The sequence below is a fragment of the Gavialis gangeticus genome, unplaced genomic scaffold, assembly GCF_001723915.1.
Source record: "Gavialis gangeticus isolate Ggan-Ray unplaced genomic scaffold, GavGan_comp1, whole genome shotgun sequence".
Taxonomy (NCBI): domain Eukaryota; kingdom Metazoa; phylum Chordata; order Crocodylia; family Gavialidae; genus Gavialis; species Gavialis gangeticus.
In genome coordinates, this window is record NW_017729013.1 from 5596867 (window position 1) to 5619747 (window position 22881).

The 22881-nt window shown below is 47.3% G+C and overlaps 1 protein-coding gene across 1 annotated transcript in view; it reads left to right on the forward strand.

The window, feature by feature from the left end:
• The window catches only part of MYBBP1A (MYB binding protein 1a), a 74788-nt gene that overhangs the window by 33754 nt on the left and 18153 nt on the right, over positions 1-22881 (forward strand). The window contains exons 24-26 of the mRNA XM_019511318.1: positions 15-92; positions 1582-1650; positions 22102-22215. Of these exons, the coding sequence (XP_019366863.1) occupies positions 15-92; positions 1582-1650; positions 22102-22215 (261 nt within the window). The remainder of the gene's footprint in view (positions 1-14; positions 93-1581; positions 1651-22101; positions 22216-22881) is intronic.

Sequence of the window (22881 nt, forward strand, 5' to 3'; positions counted from 1 at the left end):
TGATGTATCAGGAGGCACTGAGTGGATTCTTGACAAAGCGCAACTGTGCCCTCACAGGCTCCATGTTTCTTGATCTCTTCAACCGTTTCCCGGTAAGCATTGCTAGAAGCAGGAGGCCCTGTCTACATTAGCCCTGCTGATCCCCTCAGACAAAGAGTGTGTTTTATTTTTCGCATTGCTGCAGGCTGGCAAAACAGCTGCAAGACTTTTCAGGATTTTCCCATGTTTAGTCTAACACGCAGAGGACCGTGCTGTTTTTGTGTGACTTATCGCTGACTGTTTTGACAGCACTGCTACTACGGGAGTGGAGCTGTGTTGCTGCTGGTGTCGGGAGTGTTGAACTGAATGAAGACAGCTCTTCTTAGGGTGTCTTTTGAGGCTCTGCCTTAGTACCTCTGCCCAAGATGGCTAGTGATACTGGTCCAACTGTCTTTATATGATGGTGCTTGCAGGAAACGATGGAGGAGTCAACTTGTTAGGAAGTAAAGCAAAGTTGGAGAGGAGAAGCTAAAAACAAGCTGCTCTGAGCCATCCGCATGTTCTTGGTTTCTTTCAAACAAGGCTTGTGTATGCGTTCTCATCTCAGATAGGTGGAAGCTGCAGTTTCAACACCAACACATTTGAGGTGATGAGGAGAGACGTTGATTGTGGCAGGATTAGTACTTTGGCCTGTATTGGGACTGGTACCATTTAAACAGGCTACCTGTGTACTCTGCTGGGCCAGCACTTTCCAGAGTCTAGCCAAGAAACAGTTCCTAGAAACCTCTTAGCTGGCTGCGAAACCTTGGGACTTCAGATGCACAGAGGCTTTTGGCTGAGTGAGCTGGATAAAGAGAAGTTGCTTGGAGAAGTCGCTTTCCCTAGCATCCTCAACCTTGTAAAAGTGGGAGAGACTGGCTGGCATGTATTGTGATCAGTGGGCATCATTTGCCTTGAAATGAAAATCTGAAGATCCCTGACCTGCCGCCATCCATCTCTCCTTGGGTTGGCATGGCAGTGTAATTAGCTGCGCAGCAGACAATAACTTTTGTGGCAAGCTGTGCTCAGGGTGAGTCTGCGTGTGGGTTTATCAGGAAATTGAGCCTGAAGAGGAAAAACCTGAGACTATTTCTGAACTTCTGGGACATTTCTGATATTCTGGCGCTTGGCAATGTTTGAGGGAGGGGATTGGGCATTGGACTACTTTGGGGCTCATTGAACTAAGGGAAAGAGACTTGAGTATCAGCGAGAGAAGGATCCGGGTGTGGGTATGTATATTTTTTTTTCTAGATTGTGGGACTGCCCAGGTACAAAGACTTGGCAGGATCTAGGCTGGAGTCAGGCATGCCAGACAAAGCTTGCGGGGTAGAAATTTGACCTGACTAGGCAAAAGGAGTTTTGCCACTGACTTTGCTAGGGCCAAGATTTGGCCCAGGACTGGCATGAGCAAAGCTGGGAAACAGTGAGCTGGTGCTGGTCTGGGTAGCCTTTTCTTGTTGCGTGTTATATTCAGGGATCATGACACAAAACAGCAGACCAAACTCAGACAAACCAGGTCTGCAGGCAAGCACTAATAACAGCACAGATCCTTCTTTGTTACAGATCACGTGTAAGCCATTAATAGACACCATCATCGAGTCTGTCACAGCAGGAGCCAGGCAACATCAGCAGGTAAGCAGGAAAGCAAACAAACAAAGTGGGTTGAATGGTAATTTGGAGACGGCACTTAATCACTGTATCGTGAATTATGCTTAACACGCTTATTGCTGCCTTCAGGATTGCCCAATTCTGAGAAGCGGGCTTCCCAGGAAGTGCTCTCTGAGGAGTGCGGCTTTGCCAGTGCAGGTGTTTGAGCTGGGTTAGAAGGTGGGTTATTTTCCCGGTGGCTCCTTGTCTTCCCAGCTCATGAGGTCTGTTGCTAGCTCCCTTCAGGGTACTTGGCACGTCAGATGACAGCTCTCTGCCTGGCAGGATTAAGCCCTTATTATTGTAGATGATACCTTGAGCTTCCTTACCCTCGATTAACTGCTTGGATGTCATTTGGGTCAGGCACTGCTTTTATTAACTCATATTAGGAAATCCCTGCCTCCTAATGTTAAGAGCTGACTGCCTCACAGTGGGCTTCAGGAGCCTGCCCCATATCCTCCAAGCAGTGCTCTTTTTCCAGGGACCCACTTCCAGCTGTTTGTACTTTCCAGGCTAAGTGGTTCTGTACCTAGTTGGAGACCACCTAGCTTAGTGATCTGACTTTCACTGGTGGATTGTGTAAGTTGAACTTCACCGAGCATTAGCAAAATATCTCAGGGGTGGCTGCACACTGGGCCTGTTTCCTAACCATGGGGCTGAAGCACATTTCTTGATTCTTTCTGTTGCAGTGCCTCCTGTAGAGCTAATAACCAAAACTCCTGCAGGCCATCCTCAGCTGTAAAATGCATCTCGTACTTATGCACCCCCACCCCTTCAACCGCATCCACATACAGCGCCTGGACTGACCTTTCCATTTTTAAAATAGTTGGTTTATGGTTTCTGATCACCGAAAGAAATATGGGGCGTCAGACGAGCAGTTATATGATGGATGCTGTATGCTGCCAGTGTAAATTACTTGTAAAGCTGCTTTATGCTGCAAGGATGACCTTTGTGTAAATGAGAATTGGGTTCTTAGTGATTCCAGTTAGACTTGAGAATGTTACACTAATAACAAGCAAATTAATTATAAAACACGTCCTCTCTCCTGCCCTCGGGAGATCAGTACAGCAACCCCAGCAGAGAGCTTCATTTATGTTGATATCTGCTTCTCCCGTCGGGAAAGAATATTGTTTTCTCATAGTGATTCCCACAATTGCATGTGCAAGCTTCATTTCAGGCATCGGTTGGCAGGGGTCTTTAGCATGGTGCATGTGTAGAATGGTAGAAAACAGGGACTTGGATATAACCTGTTCTAAGCAGAGACAAAAGGGGAAGAAACTGTAGGGAGGAGTCTGGAGTAGCAGCTGACACACTGCGGATTGCCTTGATTCTTTTGATGAAAAACACAGTCCTGTGGATATGATATTCAGTCCTGTGTGCTGGTGTAAGTTTAGGCCAGTAGTCACCAGCCTTTGGCTGGCCCATGGGAGAGCAATACTGAGCAAGTAACAGGCCATGGGTAACATCATGCTTCGCTTTCCGTGTTCATGTCAGTTGGAACCTTTCAGTCTCGAGTGATTGAGCAATATCCATGTCTTGCTGGCAGCTCGCTGCCTGTGAGCCATGGGTTGGGGAGCCCCTACCCTAAACTGTTTTTGTTCACTCTCCCACTCTAGGGTGGGTCTACCTAGACCTTGCCGCCTTGGTGACATAAGGAGATGTCCCAGAGGCCGGGCTGCGTTGGGCTCAGTGCTGGGCAAGGGCACAGCATTGGATGCCACAGAGATTCTGAGCTCAGAGGCTGCCATAAATCGGAAAAACTCTGGGGTGAGGGTGGTGTTGCGCAGGCATAGGATCTTACCGGGACCAGAATATTGACGTTGCTACAGTGGGTCACAGTTACCTTTTGGCGTGTCTGCTTTCTTTGCTGCAGTTAAGATTAGGGATAGCCAGGCTGGGACAGATCTGGAGTCTACCTCATCCAGTGCACTCTCTGGCACTAACCCACCCCAGGTGTTTGCAGGGAAGGTGTAGTGGGGAGACCTGAGGTCACCCCCTCTCATCCGGGATAGCTGTGATCTCACATAATCGGAGACTGGCGTTGAAGCCTGAGAATGAGCCTAGCATCTGGGTCGAGAGGTTTCTCATAAAAGTGGTCTGTGAACTCCTGAATAATTGTGCCAGTGTGATTCAGGGAAGCAGCATGGGCCCTGGGCAGGGCAGTGAGAACCAGCTTCTGGCTGCGCTGGGGAACCCTGAGCAAGGCTTATCTTCTTAGCATATCTGTGCACCTCCTATCTTTTTTCTGGCACTCAGTGTAGCTGGTAAGCTTTCTGTGTCAGGGACTTCTCTTGTGTGCACACTGTGGTGGGGGGCACTGTTCAGTGCAACTCTGAGGTGCCTGTAAAACAAGGAATCATAGACATTAAGGGGTGGAAGGGACCTCGATCGATCATAGATTCCATCCCCCACGGGAGTTAAAAAACTAGATTGGCAAGGAGTCTTTCTTGGAGACCTGCTTGCATTCATGTGCATTTAAAATGCTCTCTTAATGGCAGGTCTGGACAGCAAGGGGAAGGGGTGACACAGTTACAGCCCCTGCACTGGAAGTCTGAGAGCTCTTGCGGGTCTGGCATGCTAACTGTGACCTTGCAGCTAGTGATTGCTAAGGGCAAAATTGTTTTCTGTGGTGGAAGATGAGAGTATGTGTAGATATGGAAGCCTTCACTCGTGGATTGATAGGCTCAGTGGGTCTCCACAGGCCACTTTATTTCTAAATATAGTCTTAGAAAAAAGTTATAGTTGCTCTGGAACTGTATATGTGTGTAGACAGGTGCATGCATATGCACACAGGTAGAAGAAGCATAAATGACAGGTTGCAGGATGTTCATTGATCACCTGCATTGGGATAGGGTGATGGCACTGCTTTGTATTGCCATCCAAATGGTGCTTGTGTTAGACCTTTGAACTGACTGACCGCTGACAAGTTGTGTTTCTTACACCCCAGGGAATTATGTGCAGAAAAATTCAAAATTATGCAAAATTAATTACATTTTTTCCCCCCACAAATTAAACTAAATATAACATTATTTGAACCTTCTTTAGAAATACATGCAGGTACTTGTGTGGGTGTTGTGGGATGTGGTTGGGGTGGTTGTTGGGGTGTGGGGGGGTTAGTGAAGGTGTGGGGTTTGTGGGTGGGAGTGTGTGCTCCCCTGCCACATGCCCCCCCTGCAGGCTCCCCTCAAGTGCAGCCCTGCTGCCTCCTTGCGCACAGCCCCTGCTTTCAAATCCCCCGTGCCGTGCACAGCCCCTGCCATCACATGTGCCCCCCACCTGCACGCAGCCCCCACTGCTGCACGCCTCCCCCCAGTACAGCCCCTGCTGCCACAAAGCCTTCGGGGCACTCCTGGTTGCAGCAGACAGAGCCCCCAGCGGCAAACAGCTTCAGTGAATCCTGGGTGCTGCACGTGGCAGCACCGAGCTGGCCCAATTCGGCCTGCTGGCAGGCACCTTGGGGCCAGGCCGGACTAGCTCCATGCCAGCACATGGGGCAGGAACCACATGCAGCCCCAGGCACTCAGCTGCAGCTGTGCGCCACTGGGGACTCTGCTTGCCCTGGCCAGGAGCGCCCCAAGGGCACGCCACCGGCTACTGCCACCACTGGCAGGTGTTGTGCATCATGGGGTTGGGGGCATGTGGTGGGGGGCCCACACTCGCCCACAAACCTCATGCCCATGCCCCTCCTCCCCCCCCAATACACACACAGGCCAGGAGCTCCCATTCCCACTCAGCAGCTACACCCCAGAGAATGATGTGGTATTATGCAATTATGCGCAGTCATACATTTTACACACACAATGACATGGGTGCACAATTGCATAATTCCCTGGGGTGTAACTTTGGGTGTACATGCGCCTGTTGGCAATTAGATGTTTTCCCTCAACTAACCAGAATGCATGCGGCATATTAACAGTGGTAGGCATCTTGCGCTGCCTGTCCTGTGCTGTTGGTTTTGCAGGACACTGATTTCCAGCGCCGTCAACCTGACATCTCCCATGAGCATTGCACTCCCTCTTTTAAATTCTATTTCAAGATATATGTGCATAGGCTCCTCTTCCCATCCTTCTCCTATAATGTGTTTTGGTCTTATTGCTACAATTGTTTCCTAGGAGAACTTGACCTTCAGATTGCTTCCCTCGGCTGTGTTGCTCTGGCTGCAAAATGTTCAATAGGAGCACAAGCCAATTGTTTTCGCTTGTGCTTTTTGGAGTGTAAACAAGAGATCAAAGTGTGTTTCATCTTGTGATTGTTGCATGACTGAGCTACATACCAGACTCCTCCTGAGCCATAGGTGGAGAATGTCTTCCTGGTTTATTTTTAGTACCATCCATACCTGACGTGTAACTACAATAGCGTTAAGCTCAGGGACTGCTTGTGGTCTTGGGCTTGTCCCTGCTGGCAGCAGTAAGGTATGGTGACATGCTGTCCGCACAGTCCTCTTGTCTGACATGCGTGTCCAGCTCCTACCAGTTTTGGGCAGGTTACTGAATGTTACCACCCCCTTTCTTGAACTGCTGGAAGGAAGCATCCCTAGTTTGCAAGGATGTTTAATATGTTGAATGAGCATTTGTGGATGGGGGCGAAGAAAGGAAAGTTTGGAGGATTATTTATAGTCTGATACCATTTTTTTTAAAGAAACTCCAGCAGAGATCAGGGCACAACTGCAGGGGGCATTCTATGTGGGTGTAAGAGCACATAATAACTGGCTGCTGCTGTGCCTGTGTTACAGATGGAGAATTGAAAACACTGATATTCTCTTAATTGGGGCCACGTAAGGAGTGTTGGGTTGAGTTGTAGAGTGGACTCTGCTCTCCTGAGTCTCGGCTCAGTGATCTGGGGGCATCCGCTCTTTGTATTAGCATTGTGCCTTTACCGGTGGGTCTGGTGGGGTAGCTGTTGGTCTTTTCACAAGAACCCAGTGGAGCCTCTGCTTGGGATGGGATTGTTGACAGGTTCTGTCAAGGCAGTCAAAGGTTTTGTCAAGTAACAAAACCTACTTTGGTGCTGCCACTAGGCAATGCCAAGAAAATTAATTAATATGTGGGTATGAAATGCATTTTATTAGTGTAAGGAAATGTCTATATGAAGTCACCTTTTGAAGATGTAACTTAAGTCGTGGTTTACTGAGCCTTTCAAAGTAGAAAGGCGTTGGGCAGGTGGGTGATGGCTTTATATAAGCAGTGACTTTATATAAGCAGTGACCCCTTGCTTGCGGCTTTGCTTGAATCTCTTCTGAGGTCTCAATGACAGGTCCATGCCCAATGCAAAATTTAATTTCCAAATCTCCTCCATTTCTCAACAGGGACAAGTTCCTCTCACAGCCCACTGCGGTGGAGGGCATTTGAGTCGGTCCCTTATCAGCTGTCTTGGCAGAAAACTACGTAACTGGCATCCTGTAGGCCAGGGGTAGGCAATCCCCTGGAGCATGGCACCCGAAGGCATTTTGCTTGGCATGCTTGCCTCAGGGCAGACGCTGGGAAAGGGGCCAGGACTGCGCTGCCACAACAAGTTTTGGGCCCCTCCTGGCTCCCCCACCATGCCAACATCTTCCAAGTCAAGGTTGCAGGAGTTTTTGACGCTCTACCCAAAAACGTTGCCAGTCCCTGCTATAGGCTTTCCCCAGGCTTGGGCGTGTGGGGCAGCGCGTATTTCACATACACGCTTTGTTTGAGAAATACCATTTCTTAAGCATGTATTTAACTACAATTAACTGGAGCCTTTGTATTTGTCCACACTGTATGATTTGCCAGTCCAGCACCAACACTGACTCCGCTGTCCTTTCGCAGTGGTGACTGAGGCTAAAGCAGGGCTGGCAGGGGCAGGAACATGATGATGATGTACTTGTCCATCAAACACAAGTCCCTTCTCCAATGGCGACTTGGCTAGATTTCTGCACAGCTGACGTATGTGTGCAGCTGTCACAAAACCCATAAAAATCATTTTTCTTGGAGCGCGGAGGCTTGAATGGGCACAGAGACAGAGGTCAAAATGTCATGTTTTGTCAATATACGTATTCATTACTGTTTGGAAATGGTGGCTGTAAAGCATGGTGTGATGGGAGATTCTTTCAGACGCATCTAAAGCAGAATGTGTTTTAGGCGAGTCACTAATTAATTTTGTTGGGTTTTTTTCTGCAGTGCTCCCCAAAGGGCTCCAACATATAGATATAATGTTACAGAATCAGTGTGATTTTTATGCCAAAGCTGACTTGGCCAGAAAAGAGGAATGATTTTCCCAAACTGCCAAAAGTGGTCTTGGCTGGATGACAATAATGCATTTGAATGGCTGATGCTCTATGTAAATTTTTAAGTTGAAAAGTAATTAAATTTTAACATGGCAAGTACAGTGAAAAAGCTGGACAGCTTCAAAGCCAGCACCCCCTGGGCAGGTGTGTACTTCTGCCCATGCCTGTGACAAACAAATGAATCATTACATGAAAGCACTCGACTTTGAATACATTTTCAGGGATAGGTTTTGCAGCAGGTGGTAGGGAGAGAATTTGTTACAGAATCGTTTGAATAAGCTCCTTCTGGTAATGAAGCAAATTAAACCTGCCCAGGTAAGTGCCGTACCATTTGTACTCCACCTCCTTTCCTTTTGTAAGGTGACTTGTACTGCTGGCCCTTGAAAATGGAGCCGCTAAGGGGTGTGAATGGGAACTGATTGCTAGATCCTGAGTATTTAAACAAGCCTCTTCTGTTTTTTTTTTATCCTCCTGGTCTGAGAGATGCAGCACTTGGACCGTTTCATTGGGGGAGTTGTGCCCCTGGGATTGGCACGGTGTCCTGCAGAGGGACAGTGGGCATTTGAAAGCCTGAATTAGAGCAAGCTGTATGAGTCTCTGCATGATGCAGTATTAAACTAGGTGAGTCTCTGGACAGATCTGCTTGCCTTTAAATGGGGATATGAGAGAGAGAATGAGAGCGAGCTCTGGTTTTTATTTTTCTATCGGGGCACTCAAACCTTTTGAGAGATGAAGTTTTTTGGAAAAATCAGACATCTGCTCAACTAAACCACTTGTCCTTGATTACAGTTTCTTGCCTGAACTGCTTTCTTTCCCCCCTTGATTTGCATAACATGAAGAGTGCTTTGTAGGGGAGGAGAGGTGGATCTGAAGGTAAAGCCAGTTTTTGGGGTCCTGGGCCAATGAAACTCTGACCACTTTGATCATGATCAAGCAAAAGCACTCAGACATGATTAATGTGAAGCACTTAAACATTAATGTGAGCCCATTGGTTTCAGTGCAAATGCTTGCAGGCTTTTATAGGAATACTCACATGTGCTAATGCTTTGTTGGATCAGGCCTTTCAAAGTGTGAGGACCTATAAGATCTACTGTAGGATGGCAGATCCCAGTGTTACGCTTCTGAGGCCCTTTGTTCTTCATCAGGAAGGATTTGTTTTCCCATGAAAAATGTCGAGAGGTCTAGGAATGGTCTCTCACGTTCCTTGGAAAGGTCTGTGCAAAACCGTAATTCAGGCCGTCCTGGCATGAGTCGCTTTATCACACTTTTTAATTTTTCACGTACACAAATGAGCCAATCGAAATCAGCCCTTCAAGGGAGCTGGACACGTTTGACTTGGAGAGCCTGGACATTCACTGCATGAGCTCGCAGGGTGGCATGCCCAGCGCTGGGATGTGTAGCTGGGCTTGCACAGCATCTCAGTAGTACATGAAACTTTCTGGGGTTTCATCTGGGCTCAGACTCGTGTGGGAGCTCCAATGAAGCTTGTGAATCCCTGCTGTGAAGCAGTCTCCTTAGAGGAAGGCCATGCTTTTGTTCCCTTTACGCTTTGAGAGATGGCTGTTGTGTCCTGTTGCAAATTTGTGACCCAAGTCCGATTTCCCACAGACAAGCATGCATTTTGCACACATACGGCACTCACCTGTCCTTGAAAAGATCACATAGTCTATTTGGTCCTCCTAGTAGGACCAAATAGGTTTGGAGACTTGAGGTAATCTTGAAGTGAACCTATTGCACCTGGCTTTTGGGGCTTGTCCTCAGCAGGGATTAGGGCATCTTCTGCCACCACTGTTGCCCATACTGGCAAGCTGGGTTTATTCTTCAGTGTTTTTTTGCTTCAGCACTTCTAGCTACCCCTTCAGGCAGGTGGTCTCTTCGGGACAGGTGTTTCAAGGCTGCCATTTAGGCATCTACATAAATGGCCAGATGTTCAAAAAAATGGGGGGTTCTGGTCTAGTGAAAACTTGGCCATGATGATCTCAGTTGGAGCTTCTGATAACCTGGACTGACCTCAGGTGGGAGCTGAGCTCTTCACAAACATCTGGCACCAAGTGCCTGAAGATATGGCCCTGTGTGTGTTGGAGTAGTGGTCCAGCACCAGGGCCCCCGTGTGCTGTGCACTGTGCCCTGTCCTCCCACTTGGCTTTTAGGGCATCTGGAGTATTTTTTTCTGCCCAAGGATCCATATTTACATTCAGCCTGATGCACTCTTTAGTGCCTCCTGTTTGATTTGGTCCTGGGATACAACAAAGTCTCTTTGAACTGAACAGCAGCCTGGCATCTCGGCAGGATCACCTCTCTTCCATCCGGTGTTGCAGCCTGCAGCTCCCCCAGCTGTCTCGGCCAGCATCAGTCCGTAGGGCGTTGCAGCCTCGGTGGTCTGGCGAAGCCAAAATGTGCAGGCAAGGCCACGTGACTGAAAGGCTGAGTAAATTTGTAACTGGTTGAATTATGTTTGCCATCTGATGCTTGGGGAGCTGATATTTTCATAGCTGGGGGTCTGACAGTAATTCGCATAGGGGCACTCTGCTCAGCCCATAGGGCGCAGTCCTGTAGTAGAGTCGAAGGGCAAGTGTCTTCATGGAGCAAGTTGGAAAAGTTTTTATTTGGTGTCGAGGGTGCTGCAGCATGCTTCAGAGGCTGAAAAACTGTTTTGCTGAAGTGGCGAACTAAGTGGCTGGAACATAGGGTTGTCGGCAACATCAGTGTTGCAAAAAAACCCACCTTGATTTGAGTTACTGGTAGTTTTGTCCTTGCTTTTATGCAGGCTGGTATTTGAGCTTAGAAGAGAGATCACAGCCTTGCCCTCAGATTTGTACAGGGCTGCTCCTCTGCCTGCTGTATTCCTTCTTGCTTTTGGCAGGAGCTGCTTTGAGCTCCGGTAGAAAGTTGCAGGTCTCACTTATTTTTTTTTTTCCTGGTGAAGATGCAGCTGGGACCCAGTCTTACAAGTCAGAATTGTTGGATCCACTTGCACAAATTGTCCTGCTGACTTGAAGAATATGCTGGGAGATAGCATTGTTACACATAGCTCCCAAAGCCCTGCATGAAGGAGGTGGTGTTGCACAGGTGGTGGGGGGCATCACTTGTGTCCCAGCCTGGTGCTTTATCCCATAGGCAGCACTGTTCTTTTCACAGCTTTACAGCTGGTGGGATTGCATCTGATTTGATGCAACCGTACTCTGTGCTCCACCGTTTTGGCTTCACAGTATTGTTTACTTCCCCGCGTTCCCAGGCAGCAGTTTTACTGATGATCTTTTTATATTGTTTGAATGTTAAACTTCAAGAGCTGACATTTGAGTTAATCAGAATTCTAATTTTTCGTTATCTGGCTGCTGAGAGCTTTCTGAAAAAGATGAAAACCTCTGTCCTTCGCCTGCAAAGTCATGACTTTGAGCAGGGAGGGGACTGCTGCTGAAAGGGTAGCAGTGCATGGGTAAAAAAAACAATCTGGACTCTCTCTGACTCTCCCTGCAGACATCGCTCTTACAACTCTCATAATTTGGAGTCATCGATGTCTTTTTAACTAGTTTGCATTTTATATAGCAGCTTTTTTCTGAATACCCTGAAATAGCCAGGTGGGTGCATGACTTTGTGAATTGGGAAACATCAGTGTTGCAGACCAGGGGAAGGGTTTGCAGGAAGATTGGAAAACAGGAAGCTTGATTTTTTTTTTTTTTTTGCCCTGATCCTGCAAGCATGCTTTTTAAGAAATCCCCTGGATTGGATTACTTGGGTATGTAAAATCACTTTAGTGGACCTTTTTCACAAGAAAAGACTGAGTAAGGAGGGAGGGGCATTTCCAGCCCATGCTTTTATTAGGAGTCTGGAGATTTTTGATGTTCTCAGGCTCTCAGTGACTGGAGTGGTACATGCGAATCTTAGCATACAATTCATAATATAAAGAGGCTTTTAGTACTTGCCATTTGGGAGAGAAACTTCCGAAGAGGGAATGCTAAAAGCTTAAAAACCAGAAGGCAATTGCTAAGCACTCAGATGTTGTTTTATGTGCAAAGACCCCATGACTTTTAAGATTGCCTTATTGTTCTGCAAAGGAGAGCTTGCTTGTGATTTGTTTTCTAATACTTGGGGTTGGCAGTGCTCAAAACATCAAACCTAGGTCCCCTGTCAAACTACCTATTTGCTCCTATGTAGTGCACACGTCAGGATATATCCACACGTGACATCCAAGTTCTTTGCAAATAGTTGTGTCCTACAAGGAGTGGTAATACGGGCCTGGGGCTATAGCTCAGCACTTATGGGCTCTGTCCCCTGCTACTGCTTTACTGCATGACCTTGTTCAGCTCATTTAATACTTCTGACATGAGTTTACTTTTTTTTTTTTGGTGCAAATTGTGGGATAATAAGATACTGACTTCTGTTGAGGTGAATATTAAGACTGATTGGCTCCTCTGTTTTAGTCTGTAGGTGCCTCGAGGGAAAATAAATCTCTATATTCACCCAAACAAAAAGCCAATGTATGGATTGTTACATCTTTTCATCAGAACTTCCAGAGAAAGGCAAAGGGGTCTGAATAGATTTAATTTTTTTTAAGTAACTTTGTTTTCAGTATCTGCCCATTGGCATATGGTGAAAGAGAAGTGGAGGAGAAAGCAAACCACACACTTGAAAGACTGGCATGTTGCATCTTAAAAAGACCATCAGCCAAGCCTAGTCCCCGGAGTTGGGTCTGTATATGTGCGTTCTCTGTGTTGCTCTGCTGCCTGGCCAGCTTACCTGTCTTAGGCAGCGCATCCGCAAAGACAGCCTCAGTGTTTAAAAGTGCAGGAGTGCTTGGAGAAGCAGCTGTTTCAATTTGGCTCCTCCATATTTGTCACCTCCCAGCGTATGATGAGTCGGATCCGCCGCCTTCAAAAAACGAACAAAGCTAGTAAAACCTGATTTCTCTTACTAAGCTCCAGTTAGTCGTCCAGTACCTGGCCAGCCACAGGAGACGCAGCTGGCTTCTGCTCCGTCTGTGGCCATCCTCAGCTGAATTATTTCTTTGAACTCCATCAGCCTCAGCCTTTGGTAGATAGCAGGTTACCCAGGGGTAGTGGAGAAGCTAAGGGCTTCCACCAGTGAGGACATTACACAAGACCGGTGGAGCCTAGTACAACCCAGGGGGCAGTTGCAAAGCTGGTCATCTTGGGGGTGTAATGGAAGGAGATAGAAACCATTCATTTGCTTGAATATTTTTCATTTGCAATTGCACAGGACCTGCTGGTGCCTGCGTTGACGGGGAATTGCCATTTTCAAGTCATCAGAGGGTGACGTTGCCAGCTGGGAGTGACGTCTAAATACTGCGGCGTGCTCTTGCCCATGTGGGTGAGGGAATGCCTTTTCTCTCGAGCACCAGCATGAAACAGCATGCTGGGACCTGGTTTGAGTGATGCCGCCTCCAGCACCTGGCAACAAGCGGCACGTCTTTGCTCTTCGGCATTCAGCACAGCATTATTTGAACTTAAGTGCTTTTTTTTATAAATGGCATTTTAAGCTCCTCCCCTTTTTTAAATGTAGTTTTGACTTCATGTGATCCTGAGGTCTCCAGGGGCTTGGAGTGCAGCGTTGCCCAAAAGCATAAAGTCTGGTCTTAAACCACAGCCGGTAGTGTGTGGGGGGAAAGATACTCGGGGGCCGTCATGCATATTACTGTTGCCCCCACTTACAAGGTGCCGTATCACCCCGTGCAGACGGGGAATCTGTCCTTGCTGTAGTATGGATGAGAGCTGCCTTGATGTTTAATGAGAGCTGCGCACCATGGTGCATGTCCTGTTCGCTTGTGGCAGCTGGTGGCTTGTATTTCCCCTTCTGAATGTATCACTTCCAGCTGTGCAAGTGCAAAAACTGGGATTGCCGGGTAGTACTAAAAACCTGCCGTTGTCTGCCTGAGGGTGGCTTTGTCCTTGCACCCAGGCAGGCCCCCCAGAGTAGAGTCCTCATTATTTGTTTCTACTTTGGCTTACCCTATCTGTGGAAATTTAGATGCAAAATTGAGCCTTCCAGTCGCATCTCAGCACCTGTGCCTTGTTCATGGGACCTGGGCTTAAAAAATCCACTCATTGGCTGTGAATGACTGGGGAGGTTTCCTGCTGAATGTGGGGGCCAAATTGTCAAATAGTGTTAGAAACTAAACTTTCTCAAGAAGCAGCTTGTAGCTGGGAGTGCTCTGGGACGCCTGTCACTGCTCACGGCCTTTCTAAGGGTCGAGGCGCAGTGCAAAAGTGATGCTGGTACAGCTCTCAGGGAAGGGGTTGGGGAATTGTTTTTGCCCACACTGGAAGGCAGAGCATGAACATGATTATAGCTATATAGAGGTGTCTTGTAGCGGGCTTTCTGAATCGGAACAAACAAAGCCAATGAGCATACTTTTATACTGGCATAACCCCTTCCGTTACAGGGGGCAAGGTAGCGCTTCACGTCAGCATTAGCTTTACAGGCAGTCCTCCGACTTACGACACAATTGGTTCCTGAAAACTGCATCTTAAGTCGAAACATAACTCGCAACCAATTTTCTCATAAGAAACAAGGTTATATTTCACCAAAAATACCCCAGAATTTTGTACTCAATCAATTCTTGATGAATAATATAGCTACATTAATGTGTTTATATTGTAAATAGCAATCATATGGATTTGGATTTGGAAGGACTTCTTTGTGGTGATTTTGCTGGACTTTTTGAAGGGCTTTTGGCTGGAGTCCTCTCAGGAGTCTCGGCTGCAGGTTTTTCTGGAGTCCTGTCTGCTTTCTTAAAGTAGACGTCCAAGCAAGTTTGGACAGATGCTCTCCAGGGAGATGAGCGACGCGGCGAACTTGTTCGCTGGCATGGCATCACATCGGCTCAAGCGTTGTAAGTCGCAACTGATGTCATAAAGTTGAAACGGTGTCAATTTAGAAGCGTTGTAAGTGCGAAACGTAACTCGAAATGTTGTAAGTCAAGGACTGCCTGTATATTTAAAGCAATCCTGTTAGCAATTAATTAGTAGCTAGTTTGTGAAGTTTGCATCTCAGTGTCTCAGCAGCTCTTCAGAACTGGGGACCGCAGTGCACTTTGCTTGGCAGAGCTGGAGAGCAAACTCTTCTCTTCTGAGCCTCAAAGTTCACAGAGCTGCTTTTGGAGTATGTGTGAACCATGGGCAAGGCACAGACAGGTACAGGGGGGTTGGGTGGGAAGGAGGATGAAGAACCGGAGTCATGGACCGGCAGTGGATAGACAATGTGAAGAATAGAGGCTAAACAAGCAGAGACCTAGGAAGTTCGGTCTCCCCTCTCAGCTGCTGCCAGATCGTCTCCTCTTCCTGCAGCACAGGGGTAGGGGGCTGAAGTTTTCAGCCTGTACTTTATGCAAGGTGGAGTCTCTGGAGTAGGGTCCAGGAGCAGCATTTTGGGCTTGCAAGCTTTCTGTTTCATTTTGCAAGGTTGTATGCTCGCCCACGCTGAAATCCATAATCAGTTCTTGTGATGCTTTAGTAAATGTTTGCCTCTTGATGACTTGCTGGACTCTGCTTACCGTTTCCAGCTATGAAATCAGTTGGCATCTCTACCCTGGGTGGCTCTAATGGACCCGTTCTCTGATTGAAACCAGAATAGTGGAGCGATGGGAACAGGAATAGGGACAGAACAGCAGACTGCCCCGTGGTTTTGTGGGCAGCGTTGTTATAGCCGACTCAGCCGAAGGTAGTTGCAAGAGACATTTTCTGTGGTGCCCTTATTTATTTATTGCTGTAGCACAAGTTGTTCTCATACAGCCAAAAGATTCATTACTATGGGGTTTTCCTTTTACATTCAACACGTCGTGGATAGATGGGGGGAGCTCTCCATAGTTGCAGGAGTAAGCCTTGGTACAGTGAAAGGAAATGTCACCAAAATTGCCTTTTTTTGGCATAATATCCTCTATCTTGGTTTACTGTATGATATTTGTTTATAAGCAGAGCATTGAAAGGCCTGAATTCCTAAGAGTGCAACATCAAAGGTTATGTTTGATTCAATGGCTTCAGTTATAGCTGAAGCTGTTGGATTTATTCTTATGTAGTAGTAGTCGGTAGAGGCTCCAGCTGAGATCAGGGCCATACCACGAGGTTGTTTCTGCTTTGTGGGTGGGCAGGTGCTTGGTCAGTCGCACTGGTGTAAATCTGGAGTAATCCCACTGACTATTGACATCCCTCCCGATTTGTAGCACTGACACACAGGCGAATCTGCCGAGATTCTCTTTTTACTACGCTGTTTGACTGCATGACTTGGAAAGGAACGGGTTGCTTTAACGTGTCAGGGCTTCTGCTTTTCCATCTGTTTTAGCCAAAAATAGAATAAGCAGAGGATGTCCCAACTTTGGGAAGCACTTTGAGATCTGCAGGTGAAGAGAGCTACCATCCAGCCAAATAGTGATGCTCTATGATTTCTTTAGGTAGGCTGGCTCTTCAGTGCAAAATAATAAAGATGAACTTTTAAAGAGAGAGGAGAGGATGGAGGTGAAATAGAGCACTTATTTTGCATACCTAGGTGCTTAAGCAGACTCACTGAAGGAGCAAAATAAAAAAAAATGCAAATAGTTTCTTCTTCTTTTATAGCAGCTGACTCATCCACCAAATTGGCAGAGCACTGTGCGCTCACGTAATGAGAGTCACTCGTGTCGTGTGAAGGCAGGGGCAGCGGAGGTTGCAGCATAGTCTTTCCCCTCGCTACCACAGCTTGTATGACACTAGGGCACATCTGTACTTTGAAATACCAACAGTCCGTACATACCCTGCTCTGCCCATGCACTTTGCTTCCAGTGCCACTGAAGTAATCAGCTATTTATTTCCCGATTCCGGTCTGATTTTCAGGTTGAGCTTTTAATTATACAAATGCAATATTCTTTTTGTACAGAAGAAAGAAGATCATGGGTGTGATGGTCCGCTGCATTGCATCTCTACCACGTTCTGGGTTGAGCTGGTAGCACAGAGTTGATGAAATTCTCCCTCTGTAGAGCCCAGACTTTGGTGTTAGACAGTGTAAAATCTGCTCCAGTGTCTTGATTTACTGAAAATGTTGAAGCAGCATTATTGCCATGGCTGATGTGGAGGCGGATAGTTTGGGTAAGATCCTGGGCCAGGCCTGATTCGGTTCTGTTTCCCTCCTGGCTACAGAATTTCTCAGACAAGTTTCTTAAGCTCTGCTGGCTTTCCTTTCCTAACGCAAGGACACTTCATGGCTTACGTGACTGTTGCCTGCATAGTGCCTTGAGATCCTATGGCAAAATGGCAGAGTAGTGGTGCAAACTGTTAGCTACCACCATGCCAAAATACACTGCAGCTGCTACCGTAATTCAGCCTGTCTAAAAATTCTGCATTGTGGGACTCGAGGAAAAAAGCCGGATGCCAAGTTGCTTTAAATAATTGCTGACTTAGAGGGTTTCTCCCATCTCAATGTTTTTTCCTGGTGCCTTTTCACCTTTTGCTCGTTTGAAATGCCTCCTCAGTGCTGTCCTTTTTGAACATGCAGAACTAGGGGAAAAAAACATCTATCCTAGTGTCAGAAACTGGCGCCTGAATGAACCTGCACAGCATAACAATTACCTGCGTGTAGAAAATGACCAGAGATTTGGGCAGCACCTTCATTTTTTGAGTGGTAGGAACTGGCTTCTGCCCCTTTGCAAAGTGTTGTTAAATTTGGCCGTCTACTGCTAACTGCCTCTTTTGAATACCAGATGCATATTGGGGTGGGGGGTGTACACAGCCCTTGCTTGTGTCGTTTTTGCCGAAAAGTCATAATTTGTTAGATTAGAGAACAGGCCACTTTTTGCTGGAAATGCTCCTCTGAAGATATTCTCCCCAGGTTTTGGAGGCTGAAGCGACCATCCTTGCAGAGCATAGAAGGTATTGCAATCGGCAAGTATGTTTGCAAAGGATTCGTACAAGTACTTAAACCAAGATGCATGTCTAAGCAGCTGCCTAAACAGCAACAATTCATACTGCCCGGCTGAAATCTTGTGTTCCTACTGGGCTTTTTGGCTTCTTTGCACTTGGACTGGGGCATTAAGAAAAAGAATCACCTAAATTTTTCAAATGCAAGTAGTCATTTCTCAGACCCTCAGTTTGGGTCATCTAACTTAAGACCTCCTGAAAAAAGGAAGTTTTCTCCAAAAAATAAAAATAAATAAATAAAAATTCTGAGCATCTTTCCTTGAAAAATCAAGCGTTGAGAGGCACCCAAAGTCACAATGGTCAATTTTGAAAATATAAGTCGATGTTTATGTCGAGCTAATACCCTCTTCTGGAGCCCGTTTTGCATTTTATTCATATCTTTATGGTGCTTCCATTGAGCCAACCTCTGTCCCATCGCTGAGGGTATTAAATAAGGAAACATCAGTGATAAAGAAAAGACAGCAGGGCAGGTATTAATGCACCTAAAAGGAGACTTTTTGTAGCTAGCCTCTGGAACTATACAGATATTGTTGAGAGTTTTATTTTCTTCCTATTATAAATAGACCACAACTTATTGGGGAAGCTTCCCGAAGGCAACTGAACGGCGAATATCCTCTTCCATGTTCTTAAAGGTTTCATAAGGGGGCGGCCAGAGGCCATTATTCTGCAGGCAGCTTTTCACTGTCTGTCCAGTCTTCGGGCCTGTCATCTGGCTGCTCTCAGGAGGGAGCTCCGACAGTTTGTCAGCTCCGCTAGCGACTGAAGATCCACTGTTAAGGGGTGGGTCGTTTCTGGTCCCTCGCGGGGCTATTGCTTGCCGTCTTAGGCACGGATGAGTCCGTCTCACCACTGAGCAGGTTTCAAAAGCCTGTTTTGTACAACCATTAAATTAAGGTTCCCTTTTCACGTGCAGACAGATAAGACCAGGGAGGCCTGGGTATTGGGTATTTGTGCTTCTCTCTCTGAAGAGGGTGCTGAAGTTGGGCTGTATAGGTTTGGTTTCTCTCCTGCCTGAGTTTGAGACCTGCTGATACTCTGCAACTTTCCTTTTCGCATTGTTTTGTTCAGTATTGACCTTTTCCCAGACCACAAAGGATGAAGAGGCTTTATGAATTCAGCAAATACGTTGTTTCAATACACAGCTTGCCTGCAGCACCGGGTTGGTGGGAAGGCAGACAGTGGGTAGCAGCATAAAGCCAGCACTGACCATAATCCTTGTTGCAGAACGTTTCGCCTTACCACACCTCGTGCACCAGTGGACAAAGACAGCCTCGTGCTAATGGCACACGGACAACTATTTGGAAGGAGGGAACTTACTGCCTGTATTTTCACTGTGGACAAGGAACAGGTGCTGAAGGGCTGTGCGGTGCCTTGCAAAAGTGCAGCCCCTATAATCTCCTTTGCTGCAGAAGGAAGTTGCATCGTAACGGAGGCCCTATTTTGAAAACAGCTTAACTAGCACCAAGCGTTCCCTCCTGTGCTTCATGAAAGGTTGAGCTGGGAGGTTTAGTGATGGGTGCTGGACTTGAGATCTGGGTTGTTCCTGCTCTGCCTCCGGTTTGCTTGGGTGACCTTGGACTCATTGCTTTCTCCATGTGCCTCGGTCTCCCCCTGTGTTGTACGGGAATAATTAAATGGATCATTTAGTGAAAGCGCTTTGAAATCGCTGAATGAAAAGCCCTATATAGGGGTGAGGTCCTAGGGCAAAAGGAGCGGGAGATGTGCCAGCAACACGGCAATCTCAGTGGTGCAAGCAACCACACACGGTGTTGGACTGAGCGGTGGTGAAACTGCAGATTCGTACAAGTGGTTCAGACTCTCACCGGACCAAGAAGCTGCCTGCGTTCTGTATTTTGCTTGGATGCAATTGTGATCCTGTAGAAAGTCCCAGAAGGGGCGGCATCTTTTGCTCAGCGGCTGAGCGGCTCTTAAGTGAAAATAGACTCTTTCGACCAGTGAGGAGAGTGGAATTCTTAAAATCTGTATTTGGTGCTAAATTAGCATCCCACGAAGGCTGTAATCAGGAAACGTAGGATTATTTTGCCTAATCAGCAATATGTGAATTACATGAACATCACAATAATTACATTTTGCATGTGCGGGACTTCAGTATGCCCAAGTAGCATTCAGATGTGGCACAACGTGTCTCACTGAATAGGGGCACTAGGTGAGATTTTTGAAATGATTGGGGGGGGTTGGGTGTCTTGAGACCCTTTAAAAATGGGGTGCTCAGATTGCTCTAGATTTAGGTCCCTTTCAGGTATCCCAAGTCGGGCCCCAAGAACTGAGATTTTCAAAATCGCTCATCGCTTTTGATGCTCTCGATCTGTGGTATTTCCACCCAGTAATTACATGAGCTCTTCAGTGATGCGGCCCTGTTACTGCTGCCCCTGCTAGGACTTTTCAGAGGATCGTAATTATATCCAGGTAAAACACAGAAGCCAGGCAGCCTCTTGAGTTAATTCTGAGATGCCTTCAGGGCAATTTAAAGGGTCTATTCTCTTTGCCTTGCCTCCTAGTGCAATCGTGATGGGTTGCCTGCACGAATGTTATTGTAATTGCCGAGGGATGATGGCTCGAGGTTTATGACCCTGTCTGAGCCCCTCAAGTGAGTTATGGCCTTTCATTTACTCCTGGGGTCATATTCTCTTTATAATTGCACTGAAGTGACTTTCCACCGTGCTTGGTACATGAACCCAGACATGCCATAATTTGTCCCGTAAAACATAGCTGCCTCTTAATTACATGAAGTATGTGAGATTGTCTTCCTGGACACGGTAACTCCAGTTAAGTCCGTATAAATCTCTTTGACCTCCTTTGCAATTTCCTTGCAAATAGCATAACTAATAGAGGTAGTCTTCACGAGCGGAGAGTTTGCTACTTATGCATTCTTCTTGGCTGTGCTCAAGTAAAGCAGGGATAAATCTACCCGCTTATGTCAATGGAGTTAGTTACACTGGTGTAACACAGGTACTGATCTTGGAAATTGCTGTAGGGGAGGAATGAGTGTCCCCTGTAGTCCGGTATCGTGGCTGTAACAGTAGTCAGTAGCTTCAGCACAGAGAGGCTGTAGTAGGCGGTGATGGGATAACTCGCCTTCAGGGAAAATTTCTTCTTAGCCGTCACAAACAAGAAGATGGCTTACACCCTGGAGTACAGAGGGAGCACAAACGGCCTGTGCCAGGCCGTTTTCTTGTTGCTTTAGTCTTTGCCATTGTAACCTTGCGTGCTTTTGTTAGCTATAGTAACGTCAAATCCTTTTTCAAATCCTGCTGATTTCATGCTTTTAGTTGTACCTGGGTCTCGGAGTTACATAGGTTGGGCTGTATATAAAGCCATGCGAGGCCCTCTCATGGTGGGAGCAGACAGCAGTACATCTACTGTATCTGTTGTAAAAGAGAGCTGCTTCTTTGCTGTCTTTAGGCCCGATTCATCCGTGACACTGATGCTGCTGGTTTCAGCGGTTCCAGCCGGGTAGAATTTGGCTCTTCGCGACGGCATCTGCAGCAAAGTGGTGTTTCTACGCGTCTAAAAATCTCTTTTCTCCCTCTGGGGGACTTTGCCATCAGGGAAATGTCTTCTTTGAATCCTGTCTTTTGTAAATCCTGAATCATTAGTGCACTCTTTTGATGCATTTCTGTTGTTTGCCATGCAGGATGCCTGTACCACTCTGAGGGTTTAAAAAGTCTCTGGGATAGAAAAAGGCACATAACATGATAGCAGAAAGCCATTGGTTCTCTCCTGGCTTCGTGGTCCTGTAGGGACACAGCTGTCAATGAGCGTGTCTTACTCTAGGGCAAGTAAAACTGCCCCAAAGGAGTTTTTACTTTGAGGAGTAATTTCTGTCTGAGCTCTCCTTCAAAAACTGAGCTTTTGCTGGCTTGCCAGCTCTGATCTTTGCGCTAACGTCTGATGCGTTAACTGGAGGACCGAGTGTGCAGTGAGAATTAAAGTGATGCAAAGGATTGCTTGGAGATGTGCGGAAACCGTACGTGCTGCACTTAGGATCAGCTTCTCCATGTGTTTGGTCACAAGAGGCTGGAAGAGCTGAGAGGCCAGAGCAGATTTTAAATGCATCCCTTGTACCAGCGTGTGCCATTGTATGTGATTCACTCAGGTCCCTTGTCAGGAATGACTCTGACAGCAAGGGAGAAAGTTTCCTTATGAATCTGTAATATGGCCAGCCCCTGTGCATTGGCTGGGTGTTGCCATGGTCCATAGGTATGTAGTCAACACTTTTCATAAGGAGAGATCAAATTCATACGTTTTCTTTTCCCTTCGTTGTAGGCACAGGCGTGCATACTCCTCCAGAAGGCGCTGCAGACTCGGGAGCTGAAGGACTCCATGGCAGTGGAGGAATGGGAAGAGCTGATCAGAAAGAGCATCAGTCAGGTCACAGAGGTAACGAGCACCAGCAAGTTGAACGTGTGTTCTGCCTGGTTAATGCTTTCTCTAGTCCTGCACCCCATGCTGCAGTGCAGGCCACATGGACTCCTAAGAGACTGCATTTTGAATGCATTTTTGTAGAGGTCCCATATTGGACTGGCACCAATATAAGGATAATTGACTAAATTGGCAATTGGCTTTTTTTTTGGCTGATGTGGCTGATAATGCCACCAATAAAAGCACTGTGAATGCATGCAGCCACAGCACAGCATGCAGGTGGCCAGGCGTGCAGCCCGGCAGCGTGGAGAGCATCCGGGTCCGGCTGGTAAGTCTGCTGTGAGGGGAGGAGGGGGCAGATTGAGGAACCCATGGTGAGGGAGGGAGTGGGGCAGGAGCTGCACAGCCGGGGTAGAGCGGGGGACAGAGCTATGAGCAGCTCGTCCAGGGGGCGTGGGGATGGGGTAGCGGCTCCTGCTGGTGCATGCATTCTGGGAGGACATGGGGGGGTAGGTGCCCCTGGATCTGCACGGAGGGCAAGGGCGGGCTGCCGCTGCGGGTTGGAGCCTGGGCAAAGCCGAGCTCTTCCCAGTGGGGGGTGGCTGGGCTGGGCTTTGCTCAGGGTGGGCGGTGGCAGCACTGGGAGGGGGGACTACAGCAAACTTTGGTGTTGCTTCACCTCCC